Source organism: Gavia stellata, chromosome 6 (genome assembly GCF_030936135.1).
Source record: "Gavia stellata isolate bGavSte3 chromosome 6, bGavSte3.hap2, whole genome shotgun sequence".
Taxonomy (NCBI): domain Eukaryota; kingdom Metazoa; phylum Chordata; class Aves; order Gaviiformes; family Gaviidae; genus Gavia; species Gavia stellata.
In genome coordinates, this window is record NC_082599.1 from 6,822,746 (window position 1) to 6,845,720 (window position 22,975).

The following is a 22,975-nucleotide window of genomic DNA, read 5'->3' on the forward strand; positions in this document are numbered from 1 at the left end:
TTGCGACTTAGGGGAGCAGGCTTGTCTTATCCTGCTTTATCACAAAACCCATGGGTGATGCTGGGCTGGTCAGCCAGCAGTGGGTTTCAGAGGAAAAATCATCCCATCCTAAAATGAAAAGGAAGGTTTCCCACCAGACCTGTCTGTCTTCATGGGGGAGCCTAGAGTTTCCTTTTACATTAAGCACCTATTTTATATATAGTGTAGAATAACCCCTGTGTTCAGACTTCGCTTCTATCTTTAAAATGGCAATAAAGCGCATGCCTTCCAGGTAAGCTTTGCACACTCACATTGGTGAGTGTGAGACAATCTGATACCACGATGACTGGGGCTGTGAAAACAGCTAAAGGGAACTGTGATGAGCAATATGCATAGGTCTCTCTCTTCTAAGAAAAGAATATTATATAATATGTGAGGATTAAATCTGGTTCCTTTTTTAATCCACGCAAATTGGCATGATACCTATGGCATTGGAGAGCTGTTTGTTTCTCACTCCCTAAATTGTCAGGCCATGAACGCTGACTTGAGCATGCAAAACCCAGTTGCTCCACATGTTCGTTAATCTGACCTGTAATCTCCACTGCCGTTCAGTTCATCCAGATTCCAGTCCCGTGCCTGATAGCATCCACATTTCTGACCAGCTGGACACTATAAAAGCTCTGAGAATACGAAGAGCATTGGAACCCCTCTGTGCTGTCTCCAGTTACGGAAATCATAGAATCATTTAGGTTGGAAAAGACCTTTACGATCATCAAATCCAACCGTAAACCTAACCCTGCTAAATTCACCACTAAACCGTGTCCTTAAGCACCTCATCCACACGGCTTTTAAATACCTCCAGGGATTGTGACTCAACCACCTCCCTGGGCAGCCTGTTCCAGTGTCTGACAACACTTTCAGTGATATAGTTTATAGTTTATTTCAAAGAAATAGTCTTTGAGAGGTATGAACCTCAATGTTAAGTGCCTGTCAAGTTTCTTTCTCCCTTAGAGGCTGTGTAGAAACCAGAAAAAGTGAAAAACTGCAGAATCAAAGAGTCATGCACATCATTCTTTTAGAGTCTATGGTATAAAGTCATGTCTATCAGCAATCTAGAAGACTTGTTTCTAATCAGTAAGTTTAAGATTGGTGATTGAATGGTAATGCTAAAATCTTTTATCTCTGCTGGAAATCGTTAGATCTTACAGGTGCTTTCATCCAGAAAGCCCTAAATTATAACACTTATGTGACTCATCATATTTTCAATAGTGGAAGATACACACACCTTGAGCAGTGTACAGAAAACCTACAGCACAGGCGTCACAGAGTGGTGGTTTTGTAATGGTGATCTCCTTTCTCATCCACTTTGTGCAAGCTGACGTTAAGAGGATTCCTGTGTGCCTAGCTAAAAGAAACCTGACTTCTTTGAAAGTCTGTATATCTATACATTTTAAAGTGGAAACAAAGGCTTTGTGAGTTGGTAAGAGTTCTGTATATGTGTGAATGTAGAAACCTCCTTTTTTCTGTGTTGGTCTAATTTAATGGTTTCCATTTAAGGTTGCTCCCCCCCCGCCCCCACTGTTCCAGCTGTTTCCAACTAACCAGCTGTTTCTTTTCAGGAAGGAAAGTCAGAAGAGAAGGAAAATGGCAGGACTGTACTAACAGATTGGGTTTTTGCTTTGTGTCTCCATTCAGGTCTCTTTAATAAGCCTTGTAGCCAATACACTTGGATACTCCGAGATGGGTCCTATTAAATCCCTCAGGACCCTCCGAGCCCTGCGACCGTTAAGAGCATTGTCACGATTCGAAGGGATGAGGGTAAGAACAGATAAAGCATCGATCAAAGCTCAACTGTGTGACATCAAGCATGTAGCAGGGAACAGTTGCACATGGTTTTGCGTTCATTTTTTCTGCCAAAGGAAATGAATGATAATGCTGCATCAAAACAACAAAATCAGAAATCCCTCCTTTGTCTTGATTGCAACTGTATCATTACAGCTTTATCCTCTGGTGGATTTAATGATAAACTCATCCCACTGCCTAACTTGTCATATTGCACTTTAAAAAACAGCTTTTCGGCCAAGGAAGCATCTGGCTATCAATTACCTCTCAATTATAAGGCATATCAGGGGAATAACCAAGCTACAAGTTTGCTCCCTGCTTTTGATATGTGTTAAAATGAGACTGACTGCGAAAGTTCTTAAGGACTTTTTCACTAATAATTAAAGCAAAAATTAGAAATGCTAAAGATAGGGAAAGCAAATGAATGATTATATAAAATCTTTCCTTTGAACAGATTGCAGTTTTAATATGGAATGTCAGGATTAACATTAAAACCATGTAGCTTGTGTTTGTTGCTCCATCTTGTGCATCCATCTCTTTTCCTTCTGCATTCCTTTGCCGGTGTGGCTATATCCACACAGCATACCTGTTTATTTGTTAATCCTACCTGCTACACTAATCAATTGTTGTCTAGATAAGCACTTTATTTAACTCCATGCACCATGCATGAGTTGCAGATGATGAGAACTGTGTTCTGTATCAGCTCAGGGTACTGCTAATCTTGCAGATTGCATAGTAAGATAAAGCAAATCTGTGACAAAATTACACGTAAAACAACTTACACTGTCTGATGATCCCAAATCTCTCTACCAGGCCAAAGAAAATGCTACAGCTTTCGTACTGAGGTATATTCAGGGTAAAGCTTTCCCGCAGACAAAATTTTGGTCTGAATCATCGGTGACTAAAATGTGTAGTTCATGCCCTGGGCTCCTAGCAATTAACGGTTCTCATCGCAATACCCTTGCAGTAAGACAGACTGAAGGCTAGAGATGCTAATGACCGAGACAACCCGGGAGATATGGTGATTGATAGATCAATTTATGAAAATCTTGTACCCATACTTTGCCTGTTCTGTGGATGACCGGAACTGGGGATCTATGTCTTTGTCCTACAAACCTTGTGATTATCTAAATCCCATTATTTTTGTGGATGAAGATCAGACAAATCTAGTTGCAGACCACTTTCCTCTGTGTTAGTACTAAGACAAAAAGATTCAAGAGGGTCTATTCATCTGGGCATCCAAACCTGAATTGCTTTGTTTACCACACACTTTTCAGCAAACACAGGCAATATTTTAAAGGTTATTCACAAAATAAAACAAAAGCAAACTGCAGATCCTCAGCTGGCACAAAGTCGTGTTGCACTACTGACGTTAATTAAAGCTCTCACTCCTATGTCATCTGATGACCTCATTCCAAGTCTTTATTAAACATATGCAAATTGAGCAAACGTTGATATCAGCAAAATCTGCACTCGTTTAACTACCAGAATGATCTGTGCACGGGCTCTCTAACATAATTTTAAATCTGGCTTGTGAAGGCTTAGCTTCTACTGGTGGCTTTGCGAGTTCAGGTGAAACCCCTTTAACATAGTCTAAGCTGACATAAGAATGTTCACTCATGACTTTGCATCAGTTTAACTAAATTGGATTCAAACCTGAAAAGAAGTGGGAAGACTAGCCCAAAGTGTCGGAAAAGGGAGCCTGAAATAGGAAAGAAATAACGTGACGAAGTTCACATCTCTACCGAGGGGCTTTCTGAGGACAGCAAGAGGTTGGCTTGGTGGAGATCATATGTAGCGTATACACACAGATCAGCCGAGCAAGTGCTCTTCATAGCATGCCCCTGATCCCTGACTCAACATCCCTTTTCTTCCTTGTACCATTGCTGCAGCTGAAATATATTCAGTCTTCCCGAGCTATCAGAGGTAGTGAATTAGCTTATAAACTATGATAAAGTGTAATTGAGAATACGTGCTATTGGAAAATCAAATCATTTTATTTTTAGTTTGTCTAACCACGCTTAACATGACTAGGGACAGTTAGACCTTTCATTATTAGGAGTTCATATGCTCCAGAATGCACAGGAAAATTGCTAGCACGGTGGTGGATTAAATGATGATAATGTTGAGAAGCAAACACTGACAGTAAGAAAATAATAATAGTTTGCTCTATTATAATATCTTTTTCTTGAATAACTGAAAGATTTCTGCATGGCTAGAACAGGAACAGGAAAGTTCTCATTTATACTGCAGTGAGAGACTTATTTCATTGATGCTGTACCTAAATTTTGGAAACAAGTGGTCCTGAGGCCAAGGCATAGAGTAACACTTGGATGGCCAAGAGGGCCTGTTACCATCAGAGTTCAGTCCTTCCCCTGTCTTCAAACAGGCTGGGACCTGTCTGAGTTTGACACAAGTCTCAGCAGCTCCCATCCCATGAGAGGTCTGTAAAATAAGGTTGAGCTGTTGCTATCTTGCTCCTCTGTCCCCAAAAAAGACCCAGTAAGACCACTATCCCACTTGACAGCTACTGCAGACCCTGGGGGTGTCATGCATGTGCCACCACCCTGCATCACCCACTGCTTTCCATGCTATATTAGAGCCCAGCATAAATTAACTTAGGTCTGCCTGTCCCAAGTCATCAAGTCTCCTCATTTGTTGTCCGTCAGGGAGTTATTTCAGAGGTGCCACTTCCCTCTAAGTTTCTTCCCAGCAAGGGAGGTTATTGCAGTATTTTAAAAGGGTGAGTGGGATGATGATAGACCATTTAATGTGAAGATGATACTAGGCAAAGTCATGGTGAGGCTGCTACAAGATACACGCAGGAAAGAAATAGCATAATTAATGCTAGTTAGCATGATTTCATGGGAATAGTTCTTGTAAAACCGATATGGTCGTTTGATTTGATTACAAATTATGCTGATGACGGTAACTGCACTGATATAATATCCTTAGATTTCAGAGAGGAATCTGATACCATGGGACATTGTGATGAAAACACGAGCTTTGTACCAAGCCAAGTAAACATATTTTAAATTAATTTAAAATGGCGATGGATCTCGAAAAGTAATTGTAAACAGTGATGACACTGTAAATTCGGTGATGAGTGTCTCAGGGTGAGGAATCCTTCAGAATAAGAACTGTCCTTAATCTGGACTTTAACAGCATCTGGAAAAAAACAGAAAATCTTTGCTGACAACACACAAAGTGAGCGGAGTAGTAAGTGATATTACGGATAAGGGAATTATACTGACTGATCTGGATCACAGTGAAAAACAGATCAATGGTACAACATGCTTTTTAATAAAACCACATATATCGTACACCTTGGGAGGAGGAAAGTAGGTCACTCTGGGGCACGTTTCTTGGAAAACAGCGGCTGAGAAGGACTTTGGGACCGGGATGACTGTTCGACAGGACACAAGCTTCTGGGCAGGTCCAGTAAATGAGGTGACTAATACAATCCCTCAATATGCAGGGAAATAACCGAGCAAGCAGAGGGAGAAGGCAATGTTTCAATACTGGAATTCCACCGAACTGCTGGAAATGGGGTGTTAAAAATGGGGAAGTTTCTGCAGCATGATTAGAAATCTGAAGGAATGATGACAGTTAGAAAGAAGCTCTGTTTTTTTAATTACCCAAAACAATGTTCAGTGGCAACTCACCCGTAGTGAAGACAGGGATGATAGGAGAAGATGTCTAACAGCAGATGACTAGTGCCTCAAGTTCAACAAATTCAACCTAAAAATACAGCACCTGTTTCTAACAGGTGGGGGCAAAGGACACCAGGAATAGATTATCTAATAATAAAATTTTTGTCCATTATTTGAAATCCTGACACTGTAAATTAGATGTCTTTGCAAAAGGTGTGCCCAGGCTTGGATAGGAGTTAAAGTCTGGGCCCGAAATTACTGCAGGAAGTCTGGCGGGCTCTGCTGTGGCAAAGGGAGGATTAGCGCACAGTGCAAGTTTATTTCTGGATTTAAAATTTGAATCAGCTTTGGCTGAAAAGGTGGCCCATGAGAGCAGGAGAGCTGGGCCACCAAATCTATAGCTGGACCCCAAGCTGTAGATTTGCCCACTGTGGCTTAGGGCAGAGGGTGGCTCAGTTTCTAGGCTATCCCTAAAGAAGTCACCTGGAAGGTGGGTTCACCTATATTTCCTATTGATGGAAACCAAGAGGTATGAAACCTTTTCTTATACATGGCTATATATGTTGCTGTTCCTAGATGCAACGGTAATTCGGCCCTTTCCATGTCAAGGTCTGCAGCTGAACTTTTAACATAAATTTATGACAACAACTCGCCTTTATGTATTCAGGTCTTTAAGTCCTCTCACTTGTCCTGGTGCAAATCAGAAGTGCTTCCAGCAGACCAAATGGCATCACGCTGGTGTAAGAGTAGAAGCAGCGAGAGAAGAATGAAACCCCCTGTTAATAATTCATTCGCAGAGGTGTTACAGGATTTGTTCCAGCCTCATGTCGTGTTTTGTTATCTACAAGCCATTGAACATAATTCAGCAGAAGGAAAAAAGCAGGATGCAGGCATGGCCCTCACTTGCACTACTGAAACCTGGATGTCTGTGTCCTGTCACAGGGTTTGCGGGTGGGAGCTGGGTTCAGCAGCATATGTAATATAAGTGCAGTGGTTTTGTGCTGGCATGGATTAAAATTGAACAAAAATATTGTCCTACACAGCAGCACATGAAAGCTGCTTTGACAACAGCTGAGGCTATATCCAAATAAGCCCTTGATTTAGAAATTATTTGGCATTTTGGTTAACACAGTAAATTTGGTCTTAAAACAATGAAGTTAGAAATTGATTAACATCTAAAACTGAAAGACAAAATTAGCAAAAAAAAAAAAGAAATTGAAAAGTCATCAGGAATGGGCCTGTACAGAAAAAAAAATTGGTCAAGCAGCTTTTCCTGTGTGAAAATTAGCTTCATTCATAAATGCACAAAATATAAATCTGGGTTTTGAAAGATCTACATAATTTTGTATTGTATATTGTAGATGAAGCTGCTGCTATACATGCATGAAAACCATTTTACTCTTCCGGGTATTTTTCCTTCCTCAGCAGTGCAAAAATAATGGGGAAACAAATATTACATTATTAGCTTGTCAGAAAATTGGACACTAATACAAGAGGAAAACAAGAGCTGACATTTCCCATAATCAGATTCACAATTGAATAAAATTAAATTTTTATGGATCAATATCACCTTGTCTCAGTTTCAGAAATGTAGATGGAGAAGAGGAAGAGCTTAGTGTCTGCCCATCAGATTTTAATCTCCAAAGCACAAGACAGAGATGGAGACAAATTCTTGTAGTGGGGCTGCTGTCAGGCAGCTTTGCCTGGACCATGCAATGGCAGCATCTCCAAAAGCTGTGAACATGGAGAAACCTTGCTGACATAGGAAGGGGAAAAGTACATTTTGTGACAGTGTGCTTCCCCCAGAAAATGTATGGTTTTACACAGAGGTTTACAGCCCTGCCTGGGTTGCTGCGTAGGAGCTTTACAGCATGTCACAGGAAAAAATAATGCATATTTTGTTAAATTAGAATGGTTTCACTGTTTTAATCATGCATACTGATCAGACAAGGAAAGTTGGCTTAGCACAGTATGTCGCAATCAGTTCTTATTTAAATAAGCAAAATTTATCACAGCTAGAGTTCACATCCCAAAGACTATGGAGGCCTGAGTTAGTAAAAGATTTCAGAAAACTTTTTTGGTCTATTTGGAGACACTGTGATGTACCCCAGCCATTTCCAATTAATCATGTGATTATTAGAGATCTTTTAACTGAAGTGTATTATCCAGTAGGATCTGAGAGGTCATGATGACTGCTCCTGAATGGAAAGATTCCTCTTGAAAAAACATCAACCCATGGGTGGGATGCTCTTCAATTACAAAAAGAAAAAAATAATCATGTGTGAAGCCTTTAATGGTGGTCTGGCTCCTTAAGCAGTGTTTGTAGTTATCCACCTGTCACCATGTGAGGGTTCAGCCTAGTTAATGAAGGGCACACAACAGCTTGTTAGCGAAATGTCTATGTAAGTGCTGACATTAATTCTGGGTTTTTTCTCCTGTTTCACCTAAGGTGGTGGTCAATGCCCTCGTGGGAGCAATCCCTTCCATCATGAATGTTCTGCTCGTCTGCCTCATCTTCTGGCTTATCTTTAGCATCATGGGAGTGAACCTGTTTGCTGGGAAATTTGGGAAGTGCATTAATAAAACAGAAGGAGATATGCCTTTAGACTCTAAAATTATTAACAACATGAGTGACTGTATACTCTATAACGTGTCAGGCACATTCTACTGGACAAAAGTTAAAGTTAACTTCGATAATGTTGGTGCTGGGTACCTGGCTCTGCTACAAGTGGTAAGTGTGACTACCAGAAACTGAACTAACCGGCAAATGTTGCTTGTTCCCATTGAAACCATAAGATTAAAGGCTCGGATTAACCTCTATGCTTTTCTGGGTTTTTCAGCCTTACCTGTCAGGAGAATGCCTTTCCTCGAGTGTAAATGAGTTGTATTTGGCGTATTAATTTGGCTTAGAGATATTTATGGCAGCTTCTGGTTTTAATTTGAGTTTCTGGTGCATCACTAATGTAGTCCTCTGGGAGGTGATTGTACTATTGAGGTGAATTACAGACCATTTTGTCAATATTGTAATCCAGAGCCAAGTTCTGTTCCAGAAAAAAAAATTCATGGTCCAGGAAGGACTGTTCATGCAGACAGAGTGCACTGGCCTTCCTGAACTGCCAGGGACTTCACTATAACCTGCTGGGAAAAAATTAAGTTACAGTACCTTCAGTTACTCAGCTGAAGTTATTGTGTAATGCTGGAGTCACAGAGGAATCTTAATTTACAGTCCTCTGCTCACCTTCCATGGAGATGTTCAAGAAGGACACTGGTGCCTCTCATTCTGGTTCCTCACCTCATTTCCACCTGCTAAACATAATGAGTCAGAACCTAACTATGAAACCTGGTGGTGACCAGATTGCTGTAACTCCACACAGCCTGGTCTCTCTGGAAAGGCGACGAGACCATATCAGAGAAGAGACTGTTGAGATTCAGAGATGATGGCTGTATTTGATCTATAAAGACAGAAGTAAGCCACTTTTACAACCTTTTTCAGCAGCAAATGTAAAACATGGATAAGCGGGTTGTATGCACAGAGATTTACTGTGTTGTGACGCAGTACAACCTAATGGATAGAGCCATAGGAGACTCCATCTTCTTGTCCAGGCTCTGCTGCTGGACTGCTCAGTGATTTGAGACAAATCGCTTTGTGTTTCAATTCCGTGGGGCCCTCACGTGAAACAGTGGTAATGATACTTATTTCTGTTGTTCCTAATTTGCTCTGAAGCCTAGTGATGACAAGGGCTGGATACACATTAGGAGTGTTTGTTGTGTTGCATTTTATGTACGCAGAGTGAAACATGTCCCTCCTATACCCTTGGACAGGAAGGTTACTGTGTTGAAGCACCTGTGACAGCATTCCTTGCTTCTAGGATAAAAACTTGCATGCTGGGAGCTCAATTCAGTTGTCACACATAGACATCCAGCCTTTGCAACGTGGTAGGGTACTGCCCTGGGCCCCCACCTGCGCTTCCAAGAGGGCATGAGCCTCTCCCACAGGTCCCCCATCAGCCCTTCTCTTTCCTGTGATGCAGATTTGCTTTCTCCCAGGTCTTTTTTTCTCTGTCACAGGTGCATGAAATAGCTCCATGAAGTAGATTTCCTTTCTTATAGAAATGCTTACCCTTACATGCTCTGTTCCTGGGACACATACACTTGAGTTTGAGCTTTTCTGACCGCTGTCCATTGAGCCTTTGCTTTCATACCCTCTGGAAAGCAGAAAGGTTAGAATGGGCACAACCACTTTTGGTTCTTCCCATGACATAAAGCTGAACTTGCTGAGAGCAAGAGCTTTTATCTTTTGCATGTAATTATGATATTCAGCTCACCCATGCAGGGTAGATTAATTCACTTTGAACGTCTTTAATTAGATTTTCCGTTCTATATAGTTCTTTCTTTGTCTTTTATTTAAACACCCAATCTAGCTGAGCAAAAATTCCCAGGTTTAAAATATTGTGCCTTACCTGAAGCTTCTAATCTCTTCCATGACTGCATAACAGTTGCCTAGTTTGTTTGGTGAAAAACTTCATCAGAGTAGTAGTTTTTCCTTCACCATTTCTTTTATGAGACTCAGTCTCCAGCTTTCTGAAAATCTGCAACTTTTCACAAATTGGCATTGCCTAAGAAGTATTTGAAGCAGTCTCTTCTATTTTTCTGCAGTATCAGTTCCTGGGCACTTGGCACTGGTGATACTGGTTGCATTCAGCAGGTCGGACTGCCTTCTGTTGGGCTCAGTGATGGCAGCAAAAGCATAACTGGTCATAAGGTGGATCTCGGCACATTTATGAAGGAATGGTCTAGTACTGCTGTTTTCCAGCTGAAAACGGACTTGATGACTCTTCAGGTTTCTTTCAAAACTGTGGTCCTGTATTGGGTAACAGAGGAGTAGGTTTTCCACTTGCAGAAGTACAAAAGAAGTGCCATAAATGTGCAGCCTGTGCAGGATGGACAAGCTGATTATGGCAGGAAATGAGGGAGCCCTAAAACCTCTCTCAGCTTCTATGGCAGATGCTGGCTCCTTCCAGGAGGAAGGGCAGGAGCCAGATGTCATCATGGGATTGATTTTAACTTTCATCCTGGACCTGGAGCTCTTACGTCTGCTGCTAATGACAGTCTTAGGCAATAAGTGTAGAGATGACACCCACAGAGAAGGGACCCAAACATCTGGATCTCCTTTGCCAGACTCCAGCCAAGGAGTGTCTGTTACAGGTGCTCCTTGCCAAATATCCTCCATATGGAGTGGCATTTCATGAGCAAACTACCGCAGGAACTGCAGGGGATCAGTTAACAGCTCAGCTCTCCTAAAGAGACAGACACTTCCATGCATCTTTGTGCGGGCTGAGACAGTGCGTAGCGATGATGAGATAAGCATTTCGGTTACAACCCTCCAGGGTCCAAAATACGAGCTTTTAAGTGGGCCTTGTCTTTTGACTGTTGACATTTTCAGCTACTGCAACACACTCTTTAAATGACTCTGGAGTTACCTTTGGATGCCTGAATGTGTCTGAAAATCCAAATGGAAATACGTAAAACAAATCTGTCTGCCTAATGTTCTGTCTTCACTTCTACAGCATCCTTGAAAGAAATGAGAAGTTGCTACTACGGAAATTTTAAGGCTTACTGCTATCCAGCGACAAACTTTCTGACAATGTGGTTGAGAACTGCATGAAACTTTCCCCAAATATCCTTTGCTCTTTTCCTACCTTGTTTAGGATCCATCATGTTGTTCTGAAGATGCCACTTTGCATTAATGAGTTCGAGAAAACATTCATGTGAAGTGCTCAGTCAAGTTTCAAGCTTCTCCAACTAACAAATGCGCTGTCTTACAACAGATTAAAAAAATAGGGGGTAGTCTCTGCTCACTCTACAAGCAAGAGAAATGCCTCATTCACAGTGAGGAAAAGATCTTTATTATCACGAGTTTTTAATTTACAAGAAGGATGATTCACTCTTCTGGGGATTCAACACCCTTAACACCCTAATCTATTAGAAGAAAATTATTGTACAACCCAGTGCTTCAGTAATGCTTTTTCTGTATTCCCAGAACTGCTTTGCAGATCAGAGCACCTATGTTCTATAAATCTGTATTTGAGCTGAAGAAAGAAATATCTTAAATTTCCAGTAGCAGTTTTGCATTTCCCTTGCAGAATCCTTCCCTTCATGTTATGATTATCTCCACATACTTTTTTGCAATGTATCTTGAAATTTCAGCAACATATTGAAGAACACCGAGAAAACAAGTGGTCTCTCATGTGGCATCTGGCTTGCTTGGAAAAGTTCTCCTTAGACAGGAACAGACTTACATCTAATATGTCCTACAACTCTTTGTCACTCTGGGACTCCAGATAAGGAATGGAAAGATAACAGAAGCACTCCTAGACCACTACAGCAATCAGGAGCTGTAGAGTTAAATCAACCCCTCACGCCAGCTTCGAAGTCATGGCTGAGCTCGTAAATCAGCTACAAAATGGTCATGAGACAGCGGCATGTGTCTAAAGTTACTGAGTTACATGATCTCCTGCACTTCTGTAAACTGTAATGCTAGATTCTACTTTCACTGTGGATGCAAAATGTGCAAAAAATCAGTGTGCTTCTGAAGAAACCACAAATTGGTGCACCAGAGTAGATTTCTCTATGTGTCCAAAGATGAGGAGTAAGCAGTATTTCCATGAGGAATTACTGGTGGAAGGGGAGCAGAGGCAGTGCCCTTGGAGCCTGCGTAGCCCAGCTCAGTGCAGACCCCTGGGGTGCTCTGGTGGGTCCAATGCTCGGTGGTGTCCTCCCAGCAAATCGTCTTAATGCAAAATAAACATAAAACAAATGTTTGGTATAAAATTGCTGCTATGATAAAATTGAACAAACTGAAAAATTCAACAGAGAAGCCAGCAGAGAATGGAGCTGGCATAGCCAACTTAAATACTTGTGGCTGTACTGTTGGTCACTCTGCTTTAGCTTTAAGAAGTTTCCCTCACCAATAGTAATGCTTAAAGAAAGAGTTCAGAAACATGAAGACCAGTATTTCTGCCATCAAAAGCAGCCATTTTTATTGCACTATTGCAGTCCTTTTCCAGAAAACAAATCGCCCTTGCAGATTTAAAGGCTTGTTTTATTTTAAGGCACCATTTGGTTATACAACAAATGGTTTGAGGGCAGCTAGTGCCATCCCACCTATCCTCCTCCCCACTGATTTACTGCATTGCAGCTCTAACCACCAGTCAAATAACAAAATGTAATCCCATCCCAAGATGAGTTTATCGGTAGATAATCTCATCACATGACAGTTTCAGTAGAAAATGGTGTTTCTCTGGATAGCTTCCAGGAAGGATAATATCACAAACACTCCCATGAAGATTTTGTCACTTCCTTATCCAGCGTGTAAGTGGTTACTAATTCCAGATAAATAATTTCTTTTCCCCGTGTTATATTTCTTTCATTCTCAGTATCTTTTACCCTCTGCAGTTGAAGTGTCTAGGGAAGGTTTCCAGAAGCCCCGTGGACTTTTAATTCTCTTACTTCTGGACAACTGGGAAAACCAGAAAACACAGTACTTCACTCTCTTAATATTTATTTTTGTCAGATCACTTCATCATCTGTTATCGCTATAAACCACTGTGCCTTGCAATAGAGTCTCTTGTGTCTGTGGTACATATCGAGGGGTAAAATAGCTACTCAAGAGAAAAGATTTCCTCCCAAGTGGGAGAAAAGTACAGGCTAAGATCATATCGTTTTGTTGCACAGGGAAAAGGATTTCTTGTTTTATCCTGTCCACCCTTCCTGAACGGCACTTTGAGCTGGAGGCTGCATGCGACTGTAATGACACCAGAAAATCCTTCATCAGATTAGAAGGAGAACAGCAAAAAGGGAAAATATCAGAACAGTTAAGGAGGATCAGTGTGACAGCTTCAAATAATTATTTGTTTCAATAAAACTGCTCATCATTCCTGTAAACACTTTACAACTGAAGTGTTTTCTAACACACAGTACCATGGAACAGATTTTCCAAAGGGTTCTGCTTTTGCGGGCGTAATCTCTTTTAATCAGTAGATAAAAATGAATGCAACCTTTCAAATATTATTTTATATATACTTTCATGAGAAAGATAGTTGACCTCTTGTACATTTTCCTTTGGCTCAGTAGCGTTCAGAGGGAAAAGGGAAGGCAGCATTACCTCCAGGATTTAAGTTAATAATAGAGAGTGTATAACGGAGCATTTCTAAAACTACTGGATGTACCAAGCTCAACACAAATGCCTCGGTTCCTCCTGGGAACCACTGGCCAAATTCCTATTAGCATTATCTGGAATTGCGTGCCTGCACACCACGGAGAAAATTCAACCTAAGTGACAGTAGGATTCAAAAAAATATTGGGCGTGGATCTTTCATGCATGCTAGTGTAAATCCGATTAAATCAATAAGTCTAAAAATGCCTCATTATCTGATCACACTGATTTTAAATCCAGGGTAAGTCTAAATGGGTCAGATGTCAAATGAGAAACAACTCCAGAGGACTAACATAAAGGTAATGTGGCTTAGGCCAGAGTCAGACCTAATGCCAGGTATGTTTGGCATCAGGCTGTGTCTAATGAGAGGCATATATTGATAGCAGAGAGTCATGTTTTTGCTACAGAACAGTAAAAAACACTTCTGCATGTTTCTCCTAGGAATATTGTCACTGCCCTTTCTCCACTGCAGGTTCCAGTAACAGGCACTGACTTCTGCAGAGTCCCTCCTTGCTTAAACAATTAAAAAAAATAATTAGAAACCCTGATTTACGGAAAGAAAATCTGGACAGTAAAGCAGATGGAGTTTCCAGGGGCAGGCTCACAGCAGGTGCTGATGGCCTTTGCTCCTTTCAAGTCAGCTGTGATTTATGTGTCTCCCTGGGCTTTGACGTTGCCTTGATTTACCCCATTTTAGAAGAGGGCAGAATCCAAGCTTCAGTGGGATCCTACAACGTAGTCGCTGCCCATCAGTCTGAACAAGCAAACTGGATGGGACCCATCTCACCCGGCCCAAGACCTGTGCAGGACAGCACTCCGACTTGTCCTATGTAGCCATATCTCCTCATTGCTTGAATTTCTTAAGGTCAAAACTTCCAAAGAATCAATTGTTATGTTTTCTGTCCTTTTTAAAATCTCTTTTAAAAAACCCTGTTTTATCCCTACAACTGCAGAAAATCAGAAAACATGAATGAGAGAATCCAGGAGAAAACCATTCTGGAATGATTTTAAATGTCTAAATGAACATAAACTCATGGATACATATTGCTTTAAAGGAGAGGCAATTCATTAACTGTGAAGAACATGCTCAACATTGCATTTTGAAAACTCATCACAGAGGTGATACCATCATTTCAAGATGTGCTTATTTAATATGCTTAATTACGTATTTTGTGGGGTTTTTTTCAGGCCACATTTAAAGGTTGGATGGACATTATGTATGCAGCAGTGGATTCACGGGAGGTAGGTCACTACAAGGAAATTAATAATTTCCTTTTCCATTGACTTTTACACCATTCATGGTGTTTAACAACAACAACAACAACAACAAAATACATGCAGGTTGCCAGTCCCTGTCTTACTCTGGTTGAGACGGCTGCACACCTTCATTTTTAGCAGCTGGTACTGAAACATCATGACCCTGAGATTAAAAGCAGTGCAGCCCTCAGTTCTACACAACTGATTTATCTATTTGTACTGCAAAACTCCCAGCACAGAGAGGCACCTCCAGAGTGAGACTGAGTCTACCAAAAATTGTCCTCTCTGTTTCTTCCACTCTCCCTGTTGACTGCCATATTTTCCAAGGATCTAACTTCTGATAATAGAACCTCTTTAAAATCTCTGGGTTTAAATTACATTCTCCTGTAACCCACATACTCAACCCTCCTTATATCTTCACCTTGAGCAAGTTTCTTCTCTGCAACCAGCAGGTCCACTCAAGGAGGGTGGAGGAGCTCCTGGCAGGGAAAGAGGCTGGAGTGAACCTCCAGCTCTGACCTGAGACGTGCTGGAGCTCTGGGTGCTGGTAACTCCCCAGTTCTTAGCTGCATCCTGTTCAGCTTTCAGGTTTCCTAAAAAAAAAAAAAAAAAAAAGAAAAAAAAAGAAAAAAGGCATTTCCCTTGCTAGATCACATGTGGTTTGTTTATTTTTTATTGAAGGACCTGTTGTCTCCTTTCCCTCTTAATAATATTAAAGGAACAAGATTACACTTACTGTTAATTTTTGAGGTAGCTATCTGCTACTGGGAATTTGACAGCCTGAACTGAGGAACAGGGAGTTGAGCCCTAAATGGAGGAATAAGGGGTGGAAAAACCTCATGGCATCGTAGGGGCAGAGAAGTACCTTTGCATAACTTAGTTCATTATGTTGATTTATTCTTGTACTACATGTACAGATGCGTGTATCCTCCCTGCTGCTGAATTAAATGTACGGGTTACACGTGAGAAAATATGGCATTTAGGGAAATGCAAGCTTCTGGCAACTTGGTTAGGTATCTGGAGCTGGTGGGCCAAATCTGAGCATTTTTGCCGAGTGTGGTACATGTGATTTGAGGCTATTGAGCTGCGTTGCTCAGTCCTTCAGCAAGAGATCTTATTCATTTTCACCCTTCATAAAAGAAAAATTGTACTTCTAAATACACTGACTCTCAATACAGTGTTTTTAAGCAGCATTTAATTATACTGCGATCATACTTCTGCATTTTATAAGTACCATCAGTTCATATAAGATTAGGGATAATCTGAAAATTGATTCTTTTCCCCTTCTGGGTTCAGACTGAGGAGATTTATAGGATTTATTCTGAAGTTACACTTTCTGAAGCAGTGTGATCACTGTGACAGTGTTGTGAAATGTAGCTGAAATGACCATGGCATTGCAGATGCCAGTAGTAAACTTCAAACAGAGACCTAAGAGGGCTGACTCTGCTAGTGGGAGTTACACTATTTTTCCTGTTGTATAAACTTTATTGCAGATGGACGGTTTTCTTTTAACTGCATTAATATTGTGATATGCACAGAGATGGTGTCATTTTCTCATTTTCCCTTTTCCCTTTGCAGTGCGAGGAGCAGCCTGAATGGGAATGTAATTTATACATGTACCTGTACTTTGTGATTTTCATCATCTTCGGGTCTTTCTTCACATTGAACCTCTTCATTGGTGTCATCATTGACAATTTTAACCAACAAAAGAAAAAGATAAGTAGTGCATATGCTACACATCACCTTGTGATTGCTGCAGAGACCAGGGCAAGGGATAGATTTATAAGCAGTGGCTTTGCCATGTTAGCCTCGAGATTAGCATTGACAGAACAGCCACAGAAACCACCTTGCAGGACTTTTACAAAAGCACGGTTGTAGCAGCCCCTAATGTCCCCATAGGATGAGCGTCCTGATAATACAGGCTGGGGGACTATATTCCCCCCACAGAGCAGTGAATCAGCTCCATGCAGAGGGGATCTCTGGCACAAACTCTGCCACAGGGCCACAGACCACCCTGGTGTCCCCCACGCACAAACACCACTGTCCCTCGGAGCAGTGCAACCTCATCTCCTCAACCCATCGCCTCCCCTGCCCCAAGGTGCAGCCGGAGTCAGGGAGGAGCAGCCTGGCCTGAGAGCTGTGCTTCTCACTGCTTTGTAGGCTCTAAACAAAAGGCTGAGGTTCTTATATTTTCCCCTCTCACCCTGGACCTACCTCGAGGGCAGACAGAATCTGAGTCTTGCTCCACCCTGGTTGCCTGTACTGCTCTGTGACTCCTGCCCTTCGCCTCCATGCGATAAGCAGCTCCTGGCACTGCATGTCATCAAGCCCTTCTTCGATATTTTGATGAAAGCTAGATGAAAAGGGGAATAAGAGAATAGAAGAGGATGCAGCCCTGAACTTTGGATGGAGGCAGTGGTCGTCTTTTCATCAAAAGTAATAGCTTTGTTCTCACCCTATACTTAGGTGGCCAGGATATATTTATGACAGAAGAACAGAAAAAATATTATAATGCAATGAAAAAGTTGGGATCTAAGAAACCTCAAAAGCCAATCCCAAGGCCACTGGTAAGAATGGCATAATTCAGTTGAACTATGTGTAATAGCTGAATATTTGTTTAATAGAACGAATGCAGTTCAACTTCCCAGTGTAGGAAGAGTGATTGCTTCCAGATTAAAGCCACTTAGTATTTACATGTTTTGATTTTGGACAGTATTTGCAAGTCCAGTGACCTGTGTGGTACAAAATTCCCATTGTTCTGCAATATTGACTAAAAGTCCCATTTATGTACGTAGTCATGGCAGTGGCCGCATGCCTGCATTGAATGAATTCATGGCCCCAGTCCAAGGTCTTCTTTCAGTAGTTTCAAGAAGCATTAGGAGTAAATGGGTTTGAAAACGCTATCATCCAACCATTCGTCATCATCTTTATGCTTATGAAGTTCTAATCAGAAGCAGTACATTGTCTATTTTCTTCTACTTTCTGATCAATCATGAGGCAATGATGTCATCGTTTTGACACAGTTTAAATTTCCTAACTAAATCTTCTCCTTTCCTCCAGAACAAATACCAAGGTTTTATTTTCGATGTCGTCTCAAAACAAGCCTTTGATGTCTCCATCATGATTCTCATCTGCCTTAACATGGTTACCATGATGGTGGAAACAGATGACCAAAGTCAAGAAAAAGTGAACATCCTCCATAAAATCAACATGCTTTTTGTTGCCATCTTCACTGGGGAGTGCATCATCAAAATGCTGGCTCTGCGGCACTACTACTTCACCAATGGCTGGAACATATTTGACTTTGTCGTTGTGATTCTGTCTATCGTAGGTAGGTGAATCTGGATTTTCACCCAAACTCCAAAGTTAAAAACACAAAGATAAATTTAAGTAGACAAAGTTGAAGGCTTCATGCAATAAAATACACTTTCAATTCAGAGAATTAGATTCTAAGCATATTTTTTAAATATTTAAATAATACAACATGATACTGCCTAACAATAACTTGTGTGATCACCGAAATGATGAGGTATATCACACCACAGTATTGGTTTCAATGTACACTTAATGGTTCCTGCTGATAAATATGGTCCAGAACTGGCACCATACACCTAATCCCAGTTCTGCATAACAGCCAAAGACAGAGAAGTAAAAAAGCCACATGAAAAGGGCACATGCGAACTGCTATTGTTTTGCTATTTACTTTTTATTACATCAGTGTGAAATAGCCCTTCAGGGCAGGTTTGGGCAGGTGCAGTGAGTCTGGCTGGTCTCAGCCCTGTTGTCTCTGGGGCTCCAAATCTTCATGTACCCAAGGGATGAAACAGAGAGACACAGTTTTATTGTTCATTTGTGCCTTTTGCTGTCCTGCAGTCCCAACAGTAGTTCATATGTTAGGTGCTACAGAAATGCAAGTCAAATGTGAATCTGAAATCCTGCCAAAAGAGTTTTCATTGAAGTTGGAAATAAAGTAGCAACTGGAAGATGATCAACTGATCCAGTGAGCAGAAGGAACTCAGGAATTTGGCTCTTCTAATACAGTTTTCATTTTGAAGGAGGGAATAGATAAATGAAAAAGTGTCATGTTAGGAAAACAGAGCCATCTCCTTATTGACTGATGCTCCTATTGCTCTAAACTCTTTCTGGTGAACTAGGGAGCCTGCAAGGTCCCAATGCAGGAGATCCCTGGTGCCCAGAGAGCAGCCTGTCCTTTGAGGGCCTTGGATCAGCCAAGACCACTTGGATTTCAGAGATTTGGGTCACCCATGGAACATCACTACCATACAGCTGTCATCAGAGCCTTGATGCTGGATGCCCTGGATATGCCCACAGCAGCCAGTTAACCAGAGTTGTCATGTTGGTCATAGTGCTGCCCTGTGATCAACCAGGTCATTTCAGTGTCAAAGGACTTGGGCCGCGCCAGTGAGCCCTCTCCCAGGCTGGGCTGGGAGACATGAGCTCAGCATGGCTCAGTGCAGCCAGGGGCTGTTGGCATTAGACAATCTGGACCAAGCCACTCTGTTTCTGCAGGAAGAGTTTAGCTACAGGGGTGCAAGCTCATTTCTTTGCTAGTCTTAGCCCTTAGTTCCCTCCCAGCCCATCAGAGAAACTGGAAAAATTAATCAGCAAACAAACAACCAAGCAGATTTCCAGTAGAAACCTGCACTGTTCTGGTGGTGGCTCAGAAAAACAGGCACACCAGCGTTCCAGTGCTGACTCGCTAACATTTTACAGACAAAAATATTGTCATATGAAAAAAATTCTGAGCAGCTGCACTCAGGATAAATTTCTCACGTGGATCATGGGCAAAAGCTGCAGATATCTGTGTCCTGTCAGAGGTGATCTTGGTTTCTCATTCCCAATAGACAAGCTTCCCCTTAATAGAACTGTCACTGCCATTGACACCTTTGCACATAGTCTCAACGAAGTTTGCATGGATTAAATGGGCATGAAAACACGAACAACAATGCCATTCCCTTTATGGTGGGTCTTCCAGCCTGGGGAACTTTTCATTGATTTTGTCCATAATCCTGACTGATTGCTTTGAAGGGAAACCTGGGATTATTTCCCATGTACTAATTCGCTGTTTGTCTCTTTTCTTTTCAAGGTACCGTACTTTCTGACATCATCCAGAAATATTTCTTCTCTCCCACACTCTTCAGAGTCATTCGCTTGGCTCGGATTGGCCGGATCCTGAGACTCATCCGGGGAGCCAAAGGAATTCGAACTCTCCTGTTTGCCTTAATGATGTCCCTACCTGCTCTGTTCAACATTGGCCTCTTGCTTTTTCTGGTCATGTTCATTTATGCCATTTTTGGCATGGCTAACTTTGCCTATGTTAAGAAGGAGTATGGGATCGATGACATGTTCAACTTCCAAACCTTTGCTAACAGCATGCTCTGTCTTTTCCAAATCACAACGTCAGCTGGCTGGGATGGTCTTCTCAACCCTATTTTAAACACCGGACCACCATATTGTGACCCAAACCTTCCGAATGCAAATGGTTCAAAGGGAGACTGCGGAAGCCCTGCCGTAGGGATTTTATTCTTTGTTACTTATATCATTATATCATTTCTCATTGTTGTAAACATGTATATAGCCATTATTTTAGAGAACTTCAGTGTAGCCACTGAGGAAAGTACAGAGCCTCTAAGTGAGGATGATTTTGATATGTTCTATGAAATCTGGGAGAAGTTTGACCCTGAAGCCACTCAGTTTATTGAGTATTCTGCACTTTCAGACTTTGCAGACGCGCTGTCAGAACCTTTGCGCATAGCAAAACCAAACAAAATCAAACTCATAGCAATGGACCTGCCCATGGTCAGTGGAGATAGGATCCATTGCTTGGATATTTTGTTTGCTTTTACAAAAAGGGTGCTAGGAGAATCCGGAGAGATGGATGCCCTTAAAATACAGATGGAAGAAAAGTTCATGGCAGCAAATCCGTCTAAGATCTCGTACGAACCGATTACAACAACTCTCAGAAGGAAACAAGAAGAGGTCTCCGCCATTGTCATCCAGCGGGCCTACAGGAGACATTTGTTTCGGCGCTCCATGAAGCAGGCATCTTACTTGTACCGGCACAGAACTTTTGATGGCAGCATCCTCGAGGACGATGCACCCGAGAAGGAGGGTCTTATTGCGTTCATGATGAACGAAAACTACGGCAGGCCAATAGACAAATCAGAAACTCTGTCCTCCACGTCTTTCCCTCCATCCTACGACAGCGTCACCAGAGGTACGAGTGATAATCTCCAGCTGAAGATGACGGACTCAAGCAAAAGCGATGAGGCTATAGATTGCCTTCTCTCGCCGGACAAGGATAAAGAATCAATTGTTTAAATGTTTGTTTAGAATGCTTTAAAATATTGTTTACAGAATGTAACGCTGTAACTACACAACGATTGAAGCAGCCTTCTTATTAAAAATTAGTTGCAAAAGAAACAATGGAGTTTTTACCCTTAACTACAGGATTCTACTAAGTCATATAACCTTTGACCCTGCTCTTTTTGACTTGGCTTAATATTTATATTTATATATGCACAGGAAGAATCTTTGCAGGGTCATAGCTGTTATATCAATGGTGTGAATAAGAATATGCTAGACTGTAAAACAGTAAACACAGTGTATATCTATCCACAGATAAAGCCTGGCTGTATACATTCATTTAAGGTCTTACTCATATTAGTGTGTTTACTTATGGCGATGTATGACCTTGCATTCTAAAAACAAAAAAAAATATCACAGCTGCTGTAGCAAAATGTAACACTTACTGTATATGTTGTGAATGGTCTTTCATAAATTTATTATATTTGATATTTTTTTACTTAAAAAAAATTCTCTTTTTCCATGGAGATTAATGATCCTTACACTCTTCATCATGAACTCTGAGTCAAGGTAATAGGAACTTGTGGGATCCCCATCGTTTGAAGAGGAAAGTTGTTGCAAAGGAAACTATCAAATTAGCAACATTTTAACTGTTCATTACACTAAGCCCTCCCTCTTGGGACTTGCAACTGCTCATCAGCAGAAATACAAAAAAACAAAGAAGGAAATGATGTCAAAATAATGAGAGAAATGGCTTGTTCTATCCTTCAGAAAACTAGACAGTAATGGATTCTGTTTGTAAAACTGTTAATAAAAGCACTAATTTTTTAGTATGTTTCAAGAATCTGCTTTGAATACCGCAGCCAAACTCGCCATAGAAGTAGTGCATCACGTTTGTGTGTAGTGCTCCAAAGCACCATCTACGCTGGCAAGGTTTCTGTTAAGGTGGTGGGATAGGTTATGTTTTCCCCAAGACAGCTGAGCTAAGCAGCCTTAGTGGAAACTTTGAGCATCAATATTACTCCAAAAATGCAACTACTACTACAAGTAGTAATAAAAACAATGCCAATTGGACTGCGCAGAATGGCTGCGACAGTGTGATCAAGAAGGTGGGAGGGGAATTGCCTCTGGATCTGTACGTAAATTTTGAGGTTTTGAATCCTTTGTACTCGGTGTCCTTTCTTTCATTTTCTCAGGCAGTACAGTTAGGTTACTGGGGAAGGACAAGAAATACAGGAGCCAATGAAAAGGATCTACTAGAAAATAGATATATCCTAATTCCTGTAGGCAAAGTAATATTTACAGTTGATGTGTCCATCAGCTTCAGGCCAAAGAAATGACAACGGGGTGAAAGGTGGATGTGTGGCTGTAGAAAAGTATTAGAGGTTTTATGTGCTAACATATATTATTATTTATTATTAAACTTTCAGCCTCGGTAGAATGTGAGAAAATATCTATGGAATATAGAGATAAGTCCATCATTACAGACAAGTTCTTTCTTTTTCACCTTCAGAGTGATTGTACTTGGGTTTGGTTGAACTTCATGGAAAATCTTGAGATTTCTGTAATGAGCCATGGCACTTTAAGGAAGAGTAATTGTGCTTTCCACCTTGGAGAAGCAAAGCTATGAAGAATGTATTTAAGGTGTATTGTCATTGACATTTAGTTACATCCCAGGTTGTAAAGGAGTCAAAATCCACAT

The 22,975-nt window shown here is 41.2% G+C and overlaps 1 protein-coding gene across 1 annotated transcript in view; it reads left to right on the top strand.

Moving 5' to 3' along the window:
* The window catches only part of LOC104259483 (sodium channel protein type 5 subunit alpha), a 220,916-nt gene extending 198,813 nt beyond the window's left edge, over window positions 1-22,103 (top strand). Inside the window, exons 22-28 of the mRNA XM_059819059.1 lie at window positions 1,675-1,797; window positions 7,924-8,205; window positions 14,878-14,931; window positions 16,525-16,666; window positions 17,413-17,513; window positions 18,007-18,277; window positions 20,054-22,103. Coding sequence (XP_059675042.1) covers window positions 1,675-1,797; window positions 7,924-8,205; window positions 14,878-14,931; window positions 16,525-16,666; window positions 17,413-17,513; window positions 18,007-18,277; window positions 20,054-21,288 — 2,208 coding nt within the window. The 3' untranslated portion in view covers window positions 21,289-22,103. The remainder of the gene's footprint in view (window positions 1-1,674; window positions 1,798-7,923; window positions 8,206-14,877; window positions 14,932-16,524; window positions 16,667-17,412; window positions 17,514-18,006; window positions 18,278-20,053) is intronic.
* The last annotated feature ends 872 nt before the right edge of the window (window positions 22,104-22,975 follow it).